Below are 24,378 nucleotides of genomic sequence, written 5' to 3'. Positions count from 1 at the left end.
CTGCCAGTCAACCAACTTTCAATCCATGTTGTTACAGTTCCTCTTAAACTATGGCCTGGATTTTACGGTGGTAATGACGGCGAAACTGTCGGCGTTTGCCGTCGTTACTCCTCTGAAAGTGACAAACTCTGGAATCCGCGCATGCGCAGAAGAATGCAGAAATTCAGAAGTTGCAGTCAGTCAATCCCTGCTCCTACATAGGTTGCACTGTGGGACTCCCCAGAGCTGGCAATCAATTCAAATCACATTTTCTGACTAAAATGTCCCATTTTACACTGGAATATCGATGATTTAAACCTCCCCTGAAAAAGTTACACCTTGCTGAAGGAGGCGTAACTGGGTTTTTAATGGCGTATTGACTACTGAACAACCAGGTCCTGAAAAACTTTTATATTTGTAGAATGTCAAATTTTTCCACTGAAGAATTACAGGTACATGGCTTTTAATATATTAAAGTTTGTTTGATATTTCAGCTTTTACCTTAATCCTATGTGTATGTCCCAATCTTTATTTCGCTCATAATCTGTGCATTTTACTTCCTCGTTTGCTGTCTGAGAATGTGATTGGCTGCTTAGCCTGCTTGATGACATTACTGTTGCTGGGCGCTGGAGATTTGCTTGATTTGGCGCCAGGTTCAAACTAAGGCTGGGAGAGCTGAAATTCCCGCCACACAGATCGTTAGATCTTTGTACGCAGCTTTCTTCGAGGTTAGCGGCATGTGGCGTCGCTTCGCCGCCGACCACAAATTCCAGGCCTATATACCGTATAACTAGCCTCCTGTGAGACATCTTTATCCATATACGATGCATCTACATTCCTTTCTATCCAATTTGTCAAACCTGATTTACCTATATTAAATTCATGTTGGCTGTCCTTGATTATTCCAGGCATGTCTAAATATTCACCAATTTGACCTCAAATTATAGATTTCAAGAGGCTGCTCGCAACTGACATTAAACTAACTGGGCTATAGTTAGCTGGTTTATCCTTCTCTCACTTCTTGAACAGAGGTGTTTCATTGTCTACTCTCTAGCCCCACAACACAATTTACATATTTAATGAGAATTGAAAAATTGTGTTCAGAACCTGCGTTGTTACTTTTGACTCCCTTGAACAGTCTAGTGTCCATACTACCAAGACCCAGTGACTTACTGGGTTCTGCTAATTTTATTTTGGAACGAATACCTTTTCTAGTTATCTGACAATTATTCCATATCCTCCTCCTGTATATAGTACACATTCTCACTCCCATCATTTGTAAAAAAACAAAAACAAACACAATATTTGAATAGTCATGCCTTCAATCTCCAACTGGAATTCTCTCCATCTGAGAAACCATTCCCTCTCTGTTCTTTACATTTCAGTTCAGGTGAAGGCCTTTCTTTTGGTTTTACCTTTCCTTGTTCCAGTGTGCCAGGAATATGAACCATGCATTCCTGCAGCTACATGTTGACTGGCCTACTCTTCCTTTCCTTAAACTGTCCAGTACATGTTGAGATCTTTTTTCTCAATCTAGTGCCTAATTTCTTAAACTCCCTGTGCAAGATCTCATGTGCTTCTATGCCATTGGTTCCAATCTGGAAATCACAGCTTTTGGCTAATCTTGCTCCCTTCTCAAATGTTTCTACCTGTTCCATGCTGCCTGTCACCATGGCGCGGGCAGGCAATGTACTATTCAGGACTCCCGGTCATGATTGCAAAAAACAAGTTTATTCCTGTCTATAGAATCTCCTACTACTCTCCAATTCTTGTGGTCCACCTGCTTTAAACTGGCCGTTTTGACTGCAGGTTGCCCCCTGTTCCACAGTGCTGCTCAGGACCACCCTTTTCTGAGTTGCTGTCTACCTCCCAGTTGTCTAACACACTAACTTTTGGACAGTTCCAGTAACTAGTTTCCTGTACCTGTGACTTGTGCCTTTCCCCTGCTGCCTTGCAGATGGTCACCCGCTTCTCTTGTGCTACACTATCCCTTCATCCTGAGCTGACGAGCACTGCCTCTTGGGTGACCACATTCTAGAGCGTACATTCCAGAAACCCCTCATCCTCTGCTGCGTAGTGTGACCAATGGCTTACCAAATGCACAGGCCCACTGTTGGAGTGTAGTTTTTCCAATGCTTGGTGTACTCTTGGGCACGCACACGATCTATGATGGCCAACTTATCGCAATCCACACACACGGTTTCCTTGCACTACCATTCCTCTGTTTAACTGGCCAACTTAAAAATGTGGATAGTGTTGGCCTGAACACACTATCCTCTATAGCTGCCCCATTCCATTGTTGCCTTATCTCTCATGCTTCAGAAATCTTTTGCTACCTTCCTTAAAATACTATCTTTTTTAATTGACCAGTTTTGTTCCTACAAGCCCCGCCCCCATGCTGGTTTACTTGAGCAGTTTCACAATCTTCAGTTAACATTAACTTGTTTATCTCCATTAATCCAGAAACCACTTTGTTGCAGGTGAAAACATTTTACATTTTACAGGTAACTCAAGATTATTGGGATCCTAGTATTGAGGTGGTACCAATTTTCTGGTGGCTTGTGCAGTTCTATTGTGTAGGGCCAAACTAGTTAGTACATCTCTTGATGTAAGTACATATTTGATTATATTACTGCTGTTTCTGGTCTTCCCTGTCTGTGTCTTTCTGATTTCGTTTTAATGGATCAGAGTCTGAATCCCAATAGTAGCTCAAATAATGAGGACCAAGTAGATTATTGGGTAACCTGCTTAAAAGTAGCAAATATAGCAATGTTTAGTGCCAGTGTGGGTTCGCCTCCGCATGAATGTGGCAAAATAGTCAGTGCGCCAGTAGCTCATTCATCTGAAAAGGCTATGTTGTGGTTCCTTAGTTTACTCATACATTGGGTCTTATAAAATTCCGCAGTGTCTTTAGAGATAATGTAACAATCTGACTTTTGTACATTTTACCCCTTATGTCCTGCAAAAGGCAGATATCTTTTTCAGTACACTTGCTGTGTCATTATCTGAATTTTTCTCGTTCAGTCCCTCATCGCGTTTGGATTTGTAATGCTGGACCAAATGTCCATCCTCCTAACTGTATCATCACATTGATTCAGGCTGTGGAGTCCTGATGTCCCAGGTAATGAGGTTGCATACCCACTAATGCAGGGTCAGTCTTCTGAACCACTCCTAAACTTTGATAGGTACCTCTGCTTGATTTGCTTCATGGGAAAATGCTCCTTCACATACTCTTAATTAGCTTGGCATCACTGGTATTGGGAGCCTGCTTCCTACTACCTGGCTGCTGTCTTGGGTGTCGTGTACTACAGCTTTTTTCGTCTGGTTCAGCTCCACAAACTTTTGCCCAATTTCAAGCCACCAGTGATGCTTTTTTCCCCTGAGCTAAATTAGTTGTCACATTCCCATCGTTTAAATCATTTCCCAGTGAGATGTCAAATCGTACCAGTGTAAACAATTCTATTTCTTTTGCACATGATCATAAGTTAGCTGAACCTTGACCCAGTGACGCCATGAATGGAGTCTGAAAGTACCCTGTAAGTATTGATCATCCTACACCAAGTGTGGCCCTACCAATGTTAGGATACCCCGTATCTCTCGATACTTTAGGTCTCGGGTCTATCATATATTAAGACTGGGCATAGCAATGCTTGTATATTCCTTGCACCTGGTACCTTTTCAGAGCCCACTGTCCTATCTTATAGCCAGGATTGGTCTTTCTAATTGGTGCTTGGAACAGCAATTCGTGCTGTACAGTATTGTTAGCACAGTTGAGATGTTTGGTTTACCCCAATGACTTTTGACACTGGTGCACCTCCTGGCTGTTGGGGCTTTGGATTCACACCAAACTGGGTGTGGCTGTCAGTCGATTACCAGAATCCTTATACTCGTACGGTCACATAATGATCTGCTCATTCATCTAACTGCTTCAGAGTATTGCATTCCCGGTCAAGCAACCATATCCTTAAATCATCTAGAACTACTTCCAGAACTCTATTCTTGTACTTTTGCCTGTATCAATGCATTAAGTTATGAGCATTAAGAATAGCATATTTAACAGTTTAATTGTTCGTAGTGTCCATTGAATTAACATGGGGGAAAAAAACACGAAGGATTTGCTGGGTGCAAGGTTCTGGTGTAGCTGACTTATGTATTTAGATTTGAGGGTAGAGCCACCAAATCAAACTCGACCGAAATACTTCATTTTTTTGTCAACTGGTCTTTTTAAGATGTTTCCTTACTGACTACTTTCCCATACAAACACTTGATCTTGCATGAACAGTTTGAGGGCCCTAGATGTAAAAGCACACTATTGCAAGGTAACTATTCACTTAATGTAAGAATAAACTACAAATGTATACATATTTGGAGCCATTGGTGTGAAAGATCTCCTTTGCAATCACAAACTTCCTCTCTACAAATTGAGGTCAGCTTATCAAATACAAGGAGAAGCATAAATAAGTATTATTACTCTTACGACTCAGTAAACGGTACCCATTTTCAAACTGTTCATAGATTGCATTTAAGATCCTATAAATGCTCCACTGTAATTGGAGACTCACTTCAACATTTTGCCTCTTATACTGAGCCCAGATTATGGCAGTATCAGTATATGTAAATAATGCAATACGTGGGTTTGTACCATCAGCATGGGATTGAATTTTGTTTGAAGGGAAACTTCTACCTGGGTCTGGTCTGATACCAACACCAATTTGTTGTCGTCAATTTAGATTATACTGAACATTAGAGGTGAAGTGTGTCTCCAATTTAAGAGCTTATTTGATGTGCAGTACAACTAGGGAATTTGACCATCCAAATTTGTTGGCCTGGAGTTGGTTGTGCTTTTTTTTCAGCGCAGTTAGCCCAAAATCAGCATAAATGATTGTGGAATTTTAAGCGCAAATTACGTTCAGCGCAACTTGAGTTTCGGCTATCTTTTTCACTAGTTTAAAAAAAAAATTGTGCTAGAAGCAGGCCCCACCCACAAAACTGGCCACACCCCCAGGATGAATTAATCACCATTGGGAGTTTCTGCTAATGTGCTTGTTTGTGGACCATTAAGGAGGCTCTTTAAAAATTAAGCTTATTCTTTTGGACGCAAGGACACTAATGGGAACGCTTTAAAAGCTTTTGAATATATTAATTTACTAAGCAACTGACTACTGTACCCCAATATAACTTAAAAATGGTGCTGTATATTTTTTGTCATTTTCACTCATTTAAAATCAGGTTACTCACGGGTGACACTGATTTTAAAATACTTGGTTCTTTTGTGATAAGCCCATTTTCAGCTGTATTAATCGAACTGCACCTAAAGGAAATATTTAAAATCCTGTCCGATTGCTCTGATTAATGGCAGATTTTGCATTTGGCGATATGCAAATGAATTGACCGGAAACTTGGTGGGGAGGGCGTGTGTGTCACTTTAATTGCGCTCATTTGACTGTGCCCAAAGTGGAAACTCTACCCCATTGTATGTTTTCCTTTTTTAATATCCAATTTCTGCTATAACAAAACATGTTTTAGGATAATCTTTTTTGTCTACAAATTACATAATGCCCTTGTGGTTATACCTTGTATTTCATTTTGGCTGTTAAAGTTTTCTGATTACAGTTAATGTGAACATGTAAAATTTCTGTTTCATGTCTTCATTGTTCTCCATATGGCAGCTACAGTAGAAAGCTGAACTGAAATTCTGAGCAGAGGTGTAAATTTCTTAAATGCCAATTCTCTTTGATTTAGAGCTATCCACATTTCTGTGATGTGTATGGGGTATTGAGCATTGCTTCAGGGGGCCAGCAACTAGCTGTAAGTGACCATTTCTAGTTTGCTACGCACAGCACCGTTTGCCTGAATAGCAACAGAAAATGCTGGAAAAACTCAGCAGGCCAGGCAACATCTGTGGAGAGAAAATAGAGTCAATGTTTTGGGTGAAAACCCCTTTGTCAAGACTTTGTCAAGGGGTTTTCACCTGAAACGTTGACTCTATTTTCTCTCCACGGATGTTGCCTGGCCTGCTGAGTTTTTCCAGCATTTTCTGTTGTTATTTTGGATTTCCAGCATCTGCAGTATTTTGCTATCTTACTACCGTTTGCCTGACCTGCTTTCCTGCTGAAGATGTAGTAAAAACAGAACTGAACAGAACTCTCTTTCTTTTTAAAAAGTTGCTTAAATGGAACTGATTTGGGCATAATAGGCTTACTGAAGTCTAATGTCAAAAAATAGAAGTTCACTTGTCCCTAACTTTTAACCTGTTTTTGGTAATCTAATTTACCTATTTACAGTGGTCATGCTAAGATTATTCTAAAACAATAGCAATTTGTTCTGTGAAGTACTTGTTTGTATACTCTGATTCCTATGCAAAGTGATTATCTGTTTTTAACTGAATTGTCTTCTAGATGTCAATGAAGGGGGGGGAGAAAAAACCCAATTGTCCAGATGTTACTGGAGTGGGGCATCTTGCTGTTGTACTTTTTCCTGCACCCTTCATCTTTTTTTTGCACCGTTACTTCCTGGAAGTGTGAGTTGAGGGCAGTAGGGCATCTGGGACTTCCGTGAACGGTGGGACCAACAGTGCATCTCCTTAACCAATGAGATTTAAGGATTGAGAATGAAAGAGTAACAACTGAGAAGGAGAGTGAATTAGAGTCAAATCGGGAAGAGAGAGAGGAAAAGGAAGATTGGATTAAGAGAGAAAAGAGACAAAGGAAAAGTAAGGTTTATTTAAATTGCCATTTTTAAAATCTCGAACAATTTATCACCTGAAGGACAGACTTCACAGTTGAAAAGTTCAGTTTCTGGGCCAGAGTGGTTGATTGGCATTGCATTAACAATTATCACAGTTAAAAAGGTACTTAACGCTTTTAATTACCAGACTTAACTTTCTGTGGCATGTTTAACGGGCAGTTAATGTGCAAATGCATCAAGTTCTTTAAAAATAGCGGGGAAGCGAAGGGTAAGGTGCTGTATATGCACAGCAAACGCCAGAGTGGTGTAAATCGGCCAACAAGTTCTAGAGTTTCCCAACTCTATTTCACTTAATCTGCTGAACCTGCTATGCTGATTTGCACATTAAAAACAGCATGCATTGTTAACGCTTTGTTATTTTTACAGCAAGATCCAGCCAATGTAATGGATGAGCCAACAGCAAGATTTTCTTCCATTTTATTTTGAAGATGTGAATGTAGGAAACAAATCAAATTATTTCATTCAGGGTGTGTTTTTTTTAGTTATTATGGGCTGCTACTGCTTTTAAACCACCCAGCTAATGAATCTCCAGATTACTAAGCAGCAATGTACAGAATTCTTCTATAGTTGTATCTTGAGTAATCAAAGGTACACTGTCCGGGATGAGGTCCTGCAATTGCCTTTTCGAGGATTCGTCTGAAAATAGCACCTTGTATCAATCACACAAGCTGGCTTTCTCATTTATAGTTACCATCTTTGTTTGAAATAGTGTCTTCCGTTCCCATGTGTAGTTCAAATGCCAGGCAAACTATTATCCTGACCTGGTAATTACAGAAAAATTTTAAAAGCTCAAAGTCTAAATTGTTATTTTCTGCTAAACATTAAAGACCTTATTGTGGAATATTCTTTTAAGAAACCAAATCTTGGGTTTCATCCTATAATACCATGATCTATATGGCCATGCCACTTCACTCAATCTGGAGTCTAACAGTGAATTGAAAGCGAAGCAGATGTGAAGCTTGAGTATGAATCAAAGCACAAACTATAGTACTATCTACTTCAAAACCTACCTTTTTTTTTTAAAAAGCACTTTTGGGATTTTGGCAGAACGCTAGAATTTTTTTAATATTATGGTCAAGGTTGTCTTTTTCACCAACTCGACAGTTTTTGAACAGTAACTGATTTTTATTGGCGATAATACATGTTCTGTAAAGTTGAATACAGTAGTTGTACTATCAGACTTGATTTTTGGATTACTTTTTTCAGAAACTTGCAGGATTAACTAGATGCAGATGAGCAGCAAAATGCTTTTTAGTGAGTTTGTGATGTTGCAGAAGCTGCTGCTAATTCAAATTATTTTGCAAGACACATGCCATAATCGTTCTGTGGCTTTTTTCCCCTTTTTTAGCAACAAGGATTTTTACAGAAGGGGTGGGAAAAAGTTGAGTTGCTTGGAAGAGGAAGTACCAGAGGAATAGGGGGTGAGACCAAGGTGTGATTTGGTGATGACATAGACTTTAGGTGGGGCAGTTGGTGGAACGTATAGTCAAGTGGGGAGGCTTCAGTAAGAGGCAAGGGGCTTGATTTTCATTCAGCAGTCGGGAAGGAGGTGGGGATATAACTTTCGGGTTTTAGTCCCGCCTTCATCGACGTCCGGCCAATCCACGCGATCTTCCCTTGTTGAGCCCGCCCAGCGGGCTCAGCAGGCCAGTTAAGGGCCAACCGGCAGCAGGTGACGTCACAGACTGAAATTTCATCTGTCAAGAGGTCTTGACAGATGAAATATCAGTGTTTCACAGCTGTTTGAAGCTGTCAAACACTGACGGTCTGACTTCTAACCTGAGTCCTTCTACGCAGACTCAGTTAGAACTCTCACCAGCACTAAAAGCTGAAGGCTGTCACTTTTGACATCGCAGCCATTCAGCTTTCAGTGCCGGCTGAGTGATGGACTCCCGACGCCTACAGAAAGAAGGGCGGTTAAGGTAAGTACAGGTAATTTTAAACTTCTTTAGACACACCTGAACACCGACATCGCGGCTCCTCCAAGTCCTTCAACCCGACAGCCCGCCTGCTCTAACCTGGCGTTGTTTGGAGCCGCCTAGAACCCCACACAACACCCCTCAAAATAGGGATTAGGCTAAAAACTGCCTGTTAACAGGCAGTTAATTGGCACTAATCCTTTCCCGCCTCGGGTCGGCAGGTCCCAGTGCAGGGCGGGTACCCGCCTCCTCTGAAACTTACGTGGAGACGGGTTTTGGGCGGGATGGTGTCTGGACCCCCGAATTCAGGATTTTTGCCCCCCGCCCACCTCATGGCACACTGAAAACCTAGGCCAAAGTGTCTCCACCCGTGAGCCAAGTTTCAAAGTCAGGATGACAATGTAATTATTCTCAGAGTTGGATGTTCTGGACTAACTGATGTTTTAGAGGGAAATGCAAAGATGGAGATTTTTTGATCGACTTTCGAAGTCCAGTCGAGCAGTGGTGGGTGGGGTGAGGAGCACTGGAAGGCGATTAGCCCAAACCAAATGCTGGGTTGGAAGTTTGGCAGAGGAGGATCGGGCAGTTGCCAGTGCTACTTGCAAGGAGCTGGGGACTGGTGCCTCAATGGGGCTTTCAGCGAATGCCAAAAAGACAGATCAGCTGGGGGCTTATTCAAAGGGAGATTAGAGTCTGAGATGGCAGCAGGGTCAAAAAGAATAGTAGTGATGGGTTCTTTTGGGGATATAGCACCTCTCCGGCAGGAAGACATCTTTGGATGCTTTACGTTGATTAAAAGGGTATTGTGGACACAAAGCATGGGGAAAGGAGAGAATCAAGATGCTAGGTAGAAGGTTTGGTCAAAAAGGAGGATTTTTGATTGGGTTTGAATACCAGGAGGGTGAAAAACTAGCAAGGTGAAGGGAGCTCGAGGAATCATAAACCCCAGGATAAATTATCTAGGGGTGAGGAGGGGGGAAAAGTATGCAGTCAAGTTATACAGAAGTGAAACTGGATACATAGTCCTAATCATTTAAATGACTGAAAATTGTTTTATATCTGTCCTGTTTTGTGGCGTTGGGGGAAGAGGAAAGAAACAACAAACCTGAATTAAATGCATCTTTGCATGACATTGCTAAAAGCATGGGCGGTGTTTGTTTTAAATTTCCTAAATTCTTTTAGAGCAGGAGTAGTGTAAATGTTTGAAATACATGCAAGATGAGTGAGCTTATTGAGGCATAACCATTTTTACCATGTAAGCAATTGTTCCAAATTGCATAGCAGTTGCAACAATAAATTGGAGGTAAAGGAATTTTTAACAAAAATAATCTGTTGCATAAATATCTGGGCTAGATGCCCACTCGTTTAAGCTTTTAATTTTAAGTTTTTTAACTGCTTTTTCCCTATTGATTTGTTAAGTTCTTTCTAATCAAACTGCTTTCTCATTTGAAACAACTAAACTTGCCAATTCATGAGATTTCCCAAAATGTAATTTTTTTTTTTTTTTTTTTTTTTTTTTTAAAGAGAGCCAAAGAATTGGGTTCTGTTTGTCTCTTTGAACTGTACATGGAGATAGCATCTAGTTTGGTTTGTAGTAGTTTCTCGCATCTCCAATTTACCATAATAAAGGTGCCTTTAACAGCCTCAGGATGTCTCAAATCACCAATAAAGCATTATTGCGGTGTAATCACTGTTAAGTAGGCAAATGTGGCAACCAAATTGCACAAAGCAAGGTCCCACAACAGCGATTAACTAATGGTCAAGTAGTCTGTTTTTGGTGGTATTGGTTGAGGAATAAATGCTAGTCAGGACACCAGGAGAAATCCACCGCTATTCTTTGGATATTGCTATGGGATCTTTTACGTCCACCTGAGAGGGCCGATGGGACCTGGGTTTAATGTGTCGTCTCAAAGTTTGCTATAGTTAGAATTTAGTTGTACTTTTCGGCCTAGATGAACAACCATTAGCTTCCATACCTGGAATTCTTGGTCTATCCAAGGTCTCCTTAACCCAAATCTCAGCTACATTTTATTTCACTGCTTATTTTGATGGTAATCCACTCTTAACACTAGCTTTAGCTAACTCAAAGCTAGTATTCTTGAGTCTACCAGAGTTTGAATCCCCTGCCTGCCCGTTGGGGGAATCTTTAAAAAAACAAAACTGTTCAGTGCTAATTTTAAAACTTGGGTTGTACTTCCTAATTTTGTTTCAAATAAACATCTGGGTAGTTATTTTCTTGTTTGTGTAATACTGAATTAATTCTCTCTGCTTTTCATCTTTAAACAAAAAGTAACAAATTTCTTCAAGCTAAACTAGACCATATTTCAAAATGACAAATGGCCACTGAATATATACCACTTCTCAAAATGCTACACAACTTAAATACTTAATTTCCCAATATCCTGGAATTCCCTACCTAACACAATTGTGGAAGCATTATTGCTCCCAAGGTCTGCAGTGGTTCATGGGAAGCCCCACCACCACCTCGGGGCAACTAGGGATGGGCAGTAAGTGCAGCCTTGTCTTTATCTCCCACATCCTGGGAACCATTTTTTTTAATCCCTGGGAAAATTTAAACTCAAAATCTTTAGTCACAGTGCATATTGTGTGAACTTTGGAGAAATTTAATTAGCTGCCTATTCACTTGAATTAGTGAAGATGAATCAGTTGTGATTGGTACAAGATCTGGGATATGGTTTTGCTCCTCCGTTTTATCAGTGCTTTAACCTTCTATGCAGAGTTGCCAAGATGACTGGTGTGCTGAGCTCTCGGGTTTGTATTGATGATATCTGCTCTCCTGCAGGCTCTTTGAAGTCTAATTCAGAAGCTGAATAAAAGACTCTTTTTATTCTGAATTGGCCTCTAATAGATCTAGCGTGCATAGTGGGAGCAAATGACAATTTAAAAGCAGCATCTTTTCTCCTTGTCCCTTTTTTTTTCACTTTAAAAATTTTCGGTACTTCTGGGACTTAATGCTCAGTTCTGTGCATCGGTAAGCATACTTTTATGATGCTGACTTATCCATGATGCATTTAGTGGACCAGAACAGAAACCAGTTCTTAGCCAACTGCGATGGGGCAGGGGGTAACACCAGTTGATTACCATTTCTTTAGGCTAAAGAACGAGCAGGCTTGCATTTCTATAGTGCCTTTCATGACCTCTGGACATCCCAAAGCACTTCACAGCCAATCAAATACTTTGGACATGTAGTCACTGTTATAATGTAAGAAATACATTATTAAAGGTAATAAAGCTACATTAGAGCATCAAAATCTACATAGGACTAATTCACGCACGTGTCCATTGCTTTAGCTATTGAAGTTGTCTATTTAAAAAAAATAATAATAATGCTGAAACATGCCGTAATGATTTTTGTTTTGTGGGGGGGGAGGGGTGTTGGAAACATGTCAAAGATTTATGAAAGTAAACATAAGCACTTCTTTGGAAGTGGACCATATTCAAGGACAAGTCATTCAGGCAGCTGTTCCTTTTCCCAGCAAATATTTCAAGAGTTTGGAGGACAAAATCCATATATCTAGGTCTTGACTAGATTTGTTTTCTTTTCTGGATGATGCAATCAGATGTAGTTTTATCAACTTGTATGTATGGATCTGTGGGCAACTATTTCTGTATAGGACTTCAGCAATTGGATTCCACACAGAAGTAGGATTTTCTTCTGGGTTTAGTACTCTTTAGCCCAAATTAATCGTGCATTTCAGGTTTGCCATCTAAGGGCTAGCAGAAGGGATAAAGAAAATTGCAAAGGATAATGTCAGACGGATTGATTCAATTGGTTCTTGGCCAGCACTGAGACACAGGAAAATGTGTATACCTAGTATAAACATTATGACCTGAGAAGCATAAACTGTATTAGTCAACTATTGTTCCATGTATATAATGACTCTCTATTAACTGCAGCAGCAGTCCGAATCTGAAACGGTTCATGTCTTCATCCCTGCCCTGGCTGTAGGTGCAATTATTGGCAAGAAGGGGCAACACATTAAACAACTTTCTCGCAATGCAGCAGCTTCCATTAAGGTAACTATTGGATTCTATTGGCATTTGCTGTAACAAACCACTGTAAAAATGGAGATATTCAACAAAGCAATTTGCAATCATTTTGGAAATGCTTACAGAATATTTTCAGCTGTTTAATACTTCATTTGACAGGCAAGTGTTCAAAATTGTTTTTTTTGTTGAGTTATTGTTTTTGACTGCCTGCCAGTATGCTCCTTTTATAACCTCCTAAGTATGAAGTTTTCTTGGTCACTGCATTTGATCATCCATCTTTATTGGGCCACCGTAATAAATATCATTAAGCTATGTTGAATATAGTTGATTATAGTGTGGGCTTGATGTGTCCCTTGCACATCCTCGATTTTCTTCGCTCCAACATTGGCAGCCGGGCCTTCAGCTGCCCAGGCCTTAAGCTCTGGAATTCCCTCCCTAAACCCCTCAGTCTCTCTACATCTCTCTCCTAATAAGATGCACCTTAAAACCTACCTCTTTGGCTAAGCTTTTGGTCACATGTCCTAATATCTCCTTAAGTGGCTCGGTGTCAAATTTTGTTTGATAACTCCTGTGAAGTTCCTTGGAACGTTATACTACATTAAGGGCGTTATATAAATGCAAGTTGTTAGTAGCTTGAAAGGTGATACAAAAGTTGCAGCTGGATAACTTTAAAATAAATAGATGTGATTTTATCTGAACTTCATTTTTGAGCATTCACCTCAATTTACAGCATGCACAGAGGTATACTAGCTATGGTGAGCAAATATAAGTAACTAATCAATGTTGACTTTTGTGACTAGATCAGGAATGGAAATTGAGCAAGTTTAATCAATTGAATTCCATACTGTAAATGTTACATAATGTCTGATTGTGGGGGAAATGAATATAATTCTGACAATTATTGAAATAAATTGCAGATCACTGCACTAATCAGTAAGGGTTTGGCCACTTCTTTTCTGGCCAACATACTTTCTCTCAAGTCAGATTCCCAAATTCCATAGCCAATACTAATCCTTTCTTGGAGCTTTTTGACAGCATTCAGGTTGAGCTTGGAGTTCTGTTCTTCCCTTTTCTTCAGCTTGGTGGGTTGGGGTGGAGTGGGGAGGGAATAAGAGAGTGATGCGCTAACTACCACTCATCTGTTGGTTGAAAATTAATGGAACACTGGCTTGGATTTTGCGGTAAAAATTATGCTGAGGCTATCCGCGCTCACCTTTTTATTAAAGTGTAAATTGGACAGCGACTTTTGGCGACCATGCATGCACAGATAAATGCTGTTCAATTTGCCCTGCTTCTCCAGAAGCTGCGCAATACCAGTATCTCGCTGAGAGACTCTGCATTGAAACACACAAGGGTGTTAGGTTGCCATACTTCTGTAATGGATACCCACTAAACTTGCCAGAAAAAGTTAGGGCTTGTCCATTCCAGTGTAAGTACATTTTTAACGGCGTGATGAGCAATGTTCCCTGTAATTTTGTTTGGTGTGGCTGTGCGGGCCATTAAAAATACCGCACATACACGGTTTTTCTCATTGAAAAGCCGGCAGCGCAAGGTCCCTAGAATGCTGCGTGATAGCGCAGTTTACAGTGGACACTGGTGATGGTCTTAATTACTGCCAAACAACCTCTCTGGCACTAAAAATTAACATTTACAAGTGTGAGGTCTCATTCCTTCAGATTTTAATTATCGTTTAAAACTTTTTTTAAACTTTCTCTGTCTCTTATCTCTCTTTCTTTCCCTCTTTATTTCATTTTCTGTACATGATTTAGCATTGAACTAACTACTCTAACTTGCATTTCCTAGTTCAGACTGTGTGCTGCCATAAGGATTCTTCAAACTGGTTAAGGACACACTATTGCTTGCCCTGTTCACACAGGTCCCAGATTCCCTGTAGAGGGTGCTGTGCTGTTTTGGTGCTCTAATCGCAGTAAGTTCCAGTGCAGAAGCCCATAGAAAGTATGTGGGTAAGTGTAATGAATGGCTAGCGCTGTTCATTCACTGCTGACTGCAAAATCCAGGCCATTGTCAATGAGGTTTAACATCCTCTAGTTGGGATGCAACTTCTACTATTGGAGTTTCCAGGCCATAGTTTCTATTTATGGTTGATAATTGCACCTTTTTTAAAAAAAAAAAAAAAAAAAAAAATTGGAAAGCGCCTCTTCAAATCATTTGGAAGCAGTATTGGAGGTTCTGAGTGTTCACTTTGGACAAGTTTGCTCTTTTGGCTATAATGTCATGTGGAGAAAATATTCTTTGCAGGGAGAATAACGTGAAAAGTTGACGTAGTAGAAGGAATAAAAAAGGAACTTCATGTGTTGTTTGATTCCGCTTTGCATGATCATTTTTTAATTTAAAGGTTTTGATCATTGTTTTATTGCAGATTGCTCCTGCTGAAGGTCCAGATGCTAAACAACGAATGGTGATCATCACAGGGCAGCCTGAAGCTCAGTTTAAAGTAAATTTTCAGAAATTGAGTTTGTACTGAAATAGTATAAATCAGCATTGAGAAGGGACCCTTTAATGCATAGGGCTGTCTCCTGAACTGCATGCAATCCCAAGCCAGATTTCAATACCAGTTGCAACCCATGCTTAATGCACAAGCTCAATAAATATTAATATAAAACAAATATCAGTTAGATGGGGGGTATCAGAACTGCCTGACTGTCAAACTTATTTTATCACTTAATTGAAATTACGTTTTTTGGAAAAAGTCAGTACAAATGTTGCCCTCCGGAAACCTGCTGAAAAATTGAATACTGATCTGAGCCCTCCAGCGGGATTCTGTAATGGTCAAAGAGTGGGGTTAATTCGGCAAACTCAATCTCGCTATAGATTTTACTGGGGGGCGGGGCTATGATAAATAGCAGTTTAACTGTTTCACCAAGTGTCTCTATGGAGCAGCGGAAACGTCCCAGCAAATTATGGCAAGGTATACGTAGTGCCATAAGTCACTCACGTAGTAATCTCCTGGAATTTCTGCACATCATAATGGTGTATGCTGCAGATGAGCCATTACTATGGTGCAAGTTTTCAGCAAATTCAGGCCTATGTCCTATTCAAAAGTAAGGGCTAGACTTTCTGACCATTGACTATAGGGGTAACAGTTAGCCCAATGTAGTCATTTTGATTAGTTAATTGCAGACCGGTACAGTTGTATCTTTTTAAATCTCAAAAGATTATTGTAATAAGTATTTTAATGTCCTGTTCATAATTTTGGTAAACAAAGCTCAATTCTTGAATGGAGACCATTGCAGTTGGAAAATGTTTTGTCCTTCAGGCTCAAGGAAGAATCTATAGTAAACTGAAAGAGGAGAACTTCTTTGGACCCAAAGAAGAAGTGAAATTAGAGACCCATATCAAAGTGCCATCCCATGCTGCTGGTAGAGTTATTGGGAAAGGAGGTAAAACGGTGAGTATCAGGATATAGTGGTATGTATACTTGGAGATATGGAGTAAATCCCCTTTTACTTTTGTAGTCTTAAGATATAAATGAGGATATGCCATTTATCCACCCACTCTGCAAGCTTATTTGCGTTGACTTGGTGCAGTTCCACATGCTATACCCTACAGTTTAGTATCCTCTACAAATTTTAACAGAAGGTCTCCAATTCCTGTGTCCGACTCCTTTTATAAATCCTTGCTGATTTTTTAAATTATATTCTCCATCTCTAATGTTTTGTTATCTGATCATTTTTGCAAAAGTTCTGAGATATTTTCTACCACTAATGTTAGGCTAACTGATCCATAGTTCCTTGGATTAGTTCCATCTCCCTTTGTGAAGATGGGAATTACATTTGTTCTCCACTCCTCTGGCACTTCCATTTTCTGCTAAATTTTATATCTGAGTGCAATCCATCTGGACCCGGGGTTTTGTCCTCAAGTTTGGCTAGTTTATCTTTCTGTTTTAACTTTGTAATACCTCTTGACTACTTCTACTGTTGTCATTTCCTCTTTAGTTAGCCTATTCAGTAAAAACTGGGGTAAAGTGTCTAATCAGTATCTTTGGCATTTCACAGAATCACAGAAACCCCACAGTGCAGATAGAGGCCATTTCGGCCCATCGAGCCTGCACCGACACATATCCCACCCGATCCCCATAACCCCTACACCAACACATATCCCACCCTATCCCTGTAACCCCACGTATTTAATCCCCCTAACACTAAGGGTCAATTTATCATAGCCAATCAACCTAACCCGCACATCTTTGGACTGTGGGAGGAAACCGGAGCACCCAGAGAAAACCCACGCAAACACGGGGAGAATGTCTGTGGAGTTTGCACAGTCGCCCGAGGCCAGATTCGAACCCGGGTCTCTGGCGCTGTGAGGCAACAGTGCTAACCACTATGCCACCGTGCTGCCCTTCAGTATCTTCTTCAGTATCATCTGAGATTGTCTTGCTCATGCCTTATTTGCCTGACCCCTATCTTCATTCTCCTTTTGTTGCTTATGTGTCTATAGAATACTTTAGTATTTTTTAAATGTACTTTGATATTTTAATTTCATAATCCCTTTTTTCCTAATTGTCTTTTTAATATCTTTCCTAAACTCTCAATTTTTTTTGTCAGCCTTTCCTTTGTTGTTTATGTACTTTACATGTGTCTTTTTCTTAGATTCAGTTATCCTCACATCTTTATTTATCCATAGCCTATTTTTCTTGGCTAGCTTGTTCTTCATTTTAGTGGAATATAGTTCCCCTGAACACTCTCGATCTCATTTAAATATTGCCCACTGTTGTTTCACCTCCAATATTTTTCTCCAGTTTACCTTCCTTCGCTCTATCTTCATTCCCTCATAGTTGACTTATTTTCCCAATCTATTACTTTGTATTATCTGTATCTCAATCACTATCTGAAACCTTATTTTGTAATCGCTACTCCTTGGCTGTTCTCCCACGCTTCCTTCTCTTCTCTGTTCTGGTTTATTACCCATATTACTAGGTCTAGTAGTGCTTCCTCCATATTGGGCCAGTAAGGAGTCTTATGCACACTTAGCTCTATCCCCTTCTTCCCTTTCACTCCCTCTCCTTGCCAGTTTATCTACAGGTAGTTGAAATCCCCCATGATTATGATTCTATTTTGTTTTACTCCTTTGATATATTTGCCTACATATTTCTCCCTCCGCTTCCTTTCCACTATTTGGTGGTCTTTAGTATCCCCCAATATTGTGACCAATCCCTTCCTATCCTTTATTTCAATCCATATGGATTCTGCTTCCATCTATTAGTTCTGCCTTTTATGCTACAGCCATCCATGCCCCTATCCTGAGATATATTGTAGAGCTGCAGTATGGATGGCCTTGGTCACTCCATCTTTTGCTTCTGATTTCAGTCTTGTGTGTTCCCTGTCACACATGCTAAATCATCCTAAAGCTTGCTACCATTGTCTTGTCCTAAATTATTTGGTATGGGGAAAGGGCATAACCTAAGTTTGAAAACATTTTATAAAGGTTAACTCATGACTGTCTTAGCCTCATCAGTAGCTTCAAGCATTGTATTAAAACTAATACTTTTCAGATCTTTACAGTTGGGCAATTAATTAAGACAGTTTTTTCTTTACATGTGTGTAAATTCAATTTTTTTTTTTTTTTTTTTTTTTAAAAAGGTAAATGAACTACAGAACCTGACCAGTGCAGAGGTGGTAGTTCCTCGTGATCAAACGCCAGATGAAAATGATCAGGTTATTGTAAAAATAACTGGTCACTTCTTTGCAAGTCAGGTAAGGCTTTGTAATTGCCTTAATTTACACTTTCCTATTGATTCATGACTTGCATATTGATACTGTCCACCTTTGGCCATGATCCACAAACCCCTCGATCTTTGACAGGAATGTTTCTATGTACACAAGGATTGAAAATGGTGCAAGATTTGCCTTACTTTCAATATTTTATGGTAGACATTTCTATGGGGCAGATGGAGCCTGTTTTTATATCTACCTGTTTATTTCCAACTTCGCCTCTAGGAATCACTTATTTGGTCCAATTTGACCATTATACCCAAATAATTGAGCTGAATTGGTGATGGCAGTGAGATTGTTGTAAAATGCAATTTGAGTGGATAAATTCTTTCATGAGCAGAGTTTTTAATTTTTACAAATGTTTGTGATTACTGCTTAAACTTGCACCAAAGGTCAGGAAGAGGATGAATATGTAAACTCACCAGTTTGAAAATGATCTAGATTTGCTAAAAGGTAGAAATGCCACCCTTCCTTCTGTGATTGATTTTATATAAAGATCACTCCTTGGAGTGTTCATAAATGAGCTAGGATATTGATGGGCCGCAAATTTATTATTTTGACATTTTTTCTGCTACAGGTGAACACCACTTGGAAGAAGCACTGAGGGTAGCAAGGGCACAGAATGTACTCTGGGTGGGGGACTTCAATGTCCATAACCAAGAGTGGCTTGGTAGCACTGCTACTGACTGAGCTGGTCGAATCCTGAAGGACATAGCTGCCAGATTGGGCCTGCGGCAGGTGGTGAGCGAACCAAAACAAGGGAAAATCCTACTTGACCTCGTCCTCACAAATCTACCTGTCGCAGATGCATCTGTCCATGACAGTATTGGTAGCAGTGACCACAGCACAGTCGTTGTGGAGATGAAGTCCTGTCTTCACACTGAGGACACCTTCCATTGTGTTGCGTGGCACCACCACCGTGCTAAATGTGATAGATTCAGAACAGGTCTAGCAGCTCAAGACTGGACATCCATGAGGCGCTGTGGGCCATCAGCAGCAGCAGAATTGTATTCCACCACAATCTGCAACCTCATGGCGTGGCATATCTCTCACTCTGCCATTACCATCAACCCTGGTTCAATGAGGAGTGTAGAAGAGCATGCCAGAAGCGGCACCAGATGTACCTTAAAAATAAGGTGCCAACCTGAGCATGCTGCAATATAGGACTACATGCATGCTAAACAGAGGAAGCAGCATGCTATATACAGAGCTAAGCGATCCCACAACCAACGGATCAGATCCAAGCTCTGCAGTCCTGCCACATCCAGTCGTGAATGGTGGTGGAACAACTGACAGGAGGGGGAGGCTCCATGAACATTGCTATCCACAATGATGGCAGAGCCCAGCACGTGAGTGCAAAAGACTAGGCTGAAGCATTTGCAACCATTTTCAGCCAGAGTGCCGAGTGGATGATCCGCCTCTGCCTCCTCCTGAGGTCGCCACCATCACAGAAGACAGTCTTCAGCCCATTCGATTCACTCCACGTGATATCAAGCAATGGCTGAACGCACTGGATACAGCAAAGGCTATGGGCCCCAACAACATCTGAAGACTGAGTAACATAGGAACAGGAGAAAGCCATTCAGCCCTTCAAGCCTGTTCTGCCATTCAATGAGATCATGGCTGATGTGTGACCTAACTCCATATACCTGCCTTTGCCCCAATCCCTTCATCCCTTTGGTTAACAAAAATGTATCAATCTCAGATTTAAAATTAACAATTGATCTAGCATCAATTGCTGTTGTGAAGAATGTGCCAAACCCCCCTCATCCTTTGTGTGTAGAAGTGTTTCCCAATTTCACCCCTGAAAGGCCTGGCTCTAATTTTTAGACTATGCCCCCTAGTCCTAGACTCCCCAACCAGCAGAAATAGCGTCTCTCTATCTACCCTATCTGTTCGCCTTAATATCTTGAAAACTTCAATCAAATCACCCCTTAACCCTAATTTGTGTAATTTCGCCTTGTAATTTAACCCTTAGAGTCCGGGTATCATTCTGGTAAACCTACACTGCACTCCCTCCAAGCCTAAGGTGTTCTGCCCAAAACTGCTCACCGTACTCCAGGTTTGACTTTGTATAGCTGTAGCATAACTTCTAGTCCTCTAGATATGAAGTCAAGCATTCCATTGGCCTTTGATTATTTTCTGTACCTGTTCATGACATTTTAATGATCTATGCACTTGGACCCCCAAGTCTCTTTGGACCTCCACTGCTTTTAGCTTTTCACCATTTAGAAAGTAGCCTGTTCTATGCTTTTTAGGTCCAAAGTGGATGACCTCACATTTGCCTACAGAGACGTCCATTTGCCACAGTTTTGCCCATTCACTTAATCTATCAATATCCTTTGTAAATTTATGCTTTTGCCTACAATGCCGCCTATCTTTGTGTCATCAGCAAATTTGGATATGTGGCTTTCTATGCCATCATCTAAGTCATTAATAAATACGGTGAATAGTTAAGGCCCCAACACTGATCCCTGTAGGACACCACTTGTGCTCCAGAACTAACCGTGCTTCTAGCTAAGCTGTTCCAGTATAGCTACAACGCTGGCATCTACCCAACCATGTGGAAAACTGCCCAAGTATGCCATGTGCACAAAAAATAGGACAAATCCAATACGTCAAATTACCACCCCATCAATCGACTCTCAATCATCAGCAAAGTGATGGAAGGTGTCGTCTTAAGTGCTATCAAGCAGCACTTACTCACCGATGCTCAGCTTGGTTTCCGCCAGGACCACTCCGCTCCAGACCTCATTACAGCCTTGTTTCAAACATGGACAAAAGAGCTGACTTCTACAGGTGAGGTGAGGGTGACTGCCCGTGACTTCAAGGCAGCATTTGACCGAATGTGGCATCAAGGAGCCCTAGTAAAACTGAAATCAGTGGGACTCTGGGGTGGGGGGGGGACTCTCCACTGGCTGGAGCCATGCCTAGCACAAAGGAAGATGGTTGTGGTTGTTGGAGGCCAATCATCTCAGCCCCAGGACAGTGCTGCAAGAATTTCTCATGGCAGTGTCCTAGGCCCAGCCATCTCCAGCTGCTTCATCAATGACCTTCCCTCCATCACAAGGTCAGAAGTGGGAATGTTTGCTGCTGATTGCACATTGTTCAGTTCCATTCGCAACTCCTCAGATAATGAAGCAGTCCGTGCCGCATGCAGCAAGACCTGGATGACCGTCAGGCTTGGGCTGATAAGTGGCAAGTATCAGCATCCTGGGGGTTACCATTGACCGTAAATTTAACTGGATTAGCCACATAAATACTGTGGCAACAAGAGCAGGTCAAAGGCTGGGTATTCTGCGGCGATTGACTCACCACCTGACTCCCCAAAGCCATTCCACCATCTGCAAGGCACAAGTAAGGAGTGTGATGGAATACTCTCCACTTGCCTGGATGAGTGCAGCTCCAACAACACGCAAGAAGCTCAACACCACCCAGGACAAAGCAGCCCGCTTGATTGACACCCCATCTACCAGCTTAAACATTCACTCCCTCCACCGCCAGTGTACTGTGGCTGCAGTGTGTACCATCTACAAGATGCACTGCAGCAACTCCCAAACCCATGACCTCTACCACCTAGAAAGACGAGGGCAACAGGCGCATGGGAACCCCATCACCTCCAAGTTCCCCTACAAGTCGCACACCATCCTGACTTGGAAATATATCGCCGTTCCTTCATTGTTGCTGGGTTAAAATCCTGGAACTCCCTTCTTAACTGCACTGTGGGATTACCTTCACCACAGGGACTGAAGCGGTTCAAGAAGGCGGCTCACCACCTTCTCGAGGGCAATTGGATATGGGCAATAAAAAAAAAAGTATACCACACTGAAAATGCAATCTGTTCCTTCATGTTAATGACCACCTCCAATCCAGCAATCTACATAGCCAATGCTGTAGCAATTTGAACCACACAGCCACATTAGCGAACTACAAGTCCTGTTGAAATTATATAGTACTCTGATCAGACCATGCCACGAGCACTCTGATCAGACCATGCCATGAGCGCACTGATCAGACCATGCCATGAGCGCTCTGATCAGACCATGCCATGAGCGCTCTGATCAGACCATGCCATGAGCGCTCTGATCAGACCATGCCATGAGCATTGTTCAGTTCAGGGTTAAGATGATGCAAGGGGACACTTGAGCATTGGAGGTAGTAGAGAAAAGCCATGAAGCTGATCCTTGGAGGACTGAGTTATGAAGAGATTTTGGCTTTTAAACTTTGCAGGAATGCAAAAGTAACCTTGTGTAAGATAATGAAAATGATATCGACTTGTCTGCAACCTTTGATATAGATAACAACACCATCCTCCTCTTGCCTGGTTCCATTCTTATTGTAAGCGAGGAAAATCTGGATGGTAAAACAGAACTGACAGACTCCGGTGTTAATCCCAGATGAATAGTTTATTACGAGTGCACACGGGAGAACCACCTCAGCCAACCCCAGCTGGAGGCACCGTTCTCCGGAAAAGTGACAATACCGCTTAGTTTATACAGTTTATTAGACAATACCCACTTCTTACTAATGGGGTGTATACATGGGAATATTGATACTTCATTGGTTTACATGGTTAATCAATCAACTACTAAGCCTGTCCTTTGAACTTGAGCACCCCCCTGAATACCTCATGGACAAGCTTATGGGCTGCAAAAGCATCATTCTAACTTCGCATTCATGAGCTTATCTCTTATTCTTGTTATCAAAATAGGGAGGCAGGCATCCCCAGCACGACATGGCCTTGCTGAACAAAGCCCTAGTCAAAAAGGGCCAGCTGACTATTCTCTAAGACCTGTCTGCTAGCATCTCATCAGTGTGCCTTATCTCTTTCAAGATGCTTCCTCCAAACCTGTGCTCGAATTAATTTACGAGTGGAGCTTTGGAATGTCCTTGGTCATCTACTTGTTAGTTTAAAAGAGTTAATATAGCCAAGTATCCCATGGTGCTTTGCGTTTCATCTTCCAGCTAACAAGACTAAATGGTACCTTTCATATAGTTTTATACCGGTCGAATATTGAGGACCCCTTTATATCCCTTAAACCAAATTTTATCCTAACACTTATCTATCCAGTCTTGGCCAGGGAATCTTCTACAATGGCTTCCCTTCCTACTTCCACACTGTTGCCCCTGGATCTATCCTTGGCCCCTCCTATTTCTCATCTACATGCTGGCCCAAGGTGAGATCATCTGAAAACACAATGTTAGATTCCACTGACAAGTATGCTGACAACTCCCAGCTCTACTACTTCATCACATCTCTCAACCCCTCCACTGCATCTGATTTGTCATGCTGCTTGTCTGGCATTCAGTATTGGATAAGCAGAAATTTCTTCCAGTTAAATGTTGGGAAGACCAAAGCCATTGTCTTTGGCCCCGCCATAAACTCCACTCCCTAACCACCGATTCCATCTCCCTCTCTGACCATTGTCTCAGGCGGAACCAGATTGTTCGTAACAAACGTTCCCTCTAAGCTGCATGGCTGCACAGCTCTCTGTCGGTCCCATGCGGCCCGGGACACTTTTTTCAGTGTGAAATTGAGTGCGAAACTGGGCTGCACATCCCCTTAAAGGGGCCGCGTACCCAAAACAAAAATTACGGGGAACCATATTTGTAACCTTGATGTGCTATTTGACCCTAAGCTGAGCTTCTGACCCCATATCCTCTCCATCACCAAGACTGCCTACATCCACCTCTGTAATATCACCTGTCTGTTTCAGCCCATCTGTTGCTGAAACCCTCATCCATGCTTTTGTTACCACCAGATACTCTCCTGGCCAGCCTCCCATCTTCCACCCTGTATAAACTTCAACTCATTTAAAGCTCTGCTGCCCATATATTGACTCACTTATTCACCCACTCACAAATCCCTCCATGGCCTTGCCCTTGCCCAATTCTGGCCTCTTGCGCATCCCCGATTCACCTCGCCTCTTCATTGGCAGCCATGCCTTCAGTTGTCTAGGCCCCAAGCTCTGGAATTTGCTCCCAAA

The 24,378-nt window shown here is 41.4% G+C and overlaps 1 protein-coding gene across 4 annotated transcripts in view; it reads left to right on the top strand.

Moving 5' to 3' along the window:
• igf2bp3 (insulin-like growth factor 2 mRNA binding protein 3) overlaps positions 1–24,378 on the top strand; it is a 147,255-nt gene that overhangs the window by 110,057 nt on the left and 12,820 nt on the right. The window contains exons 11-15 of one of the 4 annotated variants that reach the window (XM_085988472.1): positions 5,722–5,787; positions 12,564–12,683; positions 15,037–15,111; positions 15,934–16,065; positions 18,260–18,373. In XM_085988472.1, coding sequence (XP_085844598.1) covers positions 5,722–5,787; positions 12,564–12,683; positions 15,037–15,111; positions 15,934–16,065; positions 18,260–18,373 — 507 coding nt within the window. The remainder of the gene's footprint in view (positions 1–5,721; positions 5,788–12,563; positions 12,684–15,036; positions 15,112–15,933; positions 16,066–18,259; positions 18,374–24,378) is intronic. The other 3 variants (XM_085988470.1, XM_085988469.1, XM_085988471.1) reach the window with 3 other exon arrangements.

Source organism: Somniosus microcephalus, chromosome 5 (genome assembly GCF_052327205.1).
Source record: "Somniosus microcephalus isolate GS21.2 chromosome 5, FLI_Smic_1.0, whole genome shotgun sequence".
In the NCBI taxonomy this organism is placed as follows: domain Eukaryota; kingdom Metazoa; phylum Chordata; class Chondrichthyes; order Squaliformes; family Somniosidae; genus Somniosus; species Somniosus microcephalus.
The sequence above is the reverse complement of the archived record's forward strand: the minus strand, read 5'-3'. Positions and strand labels throughout refer to the sequence as shown.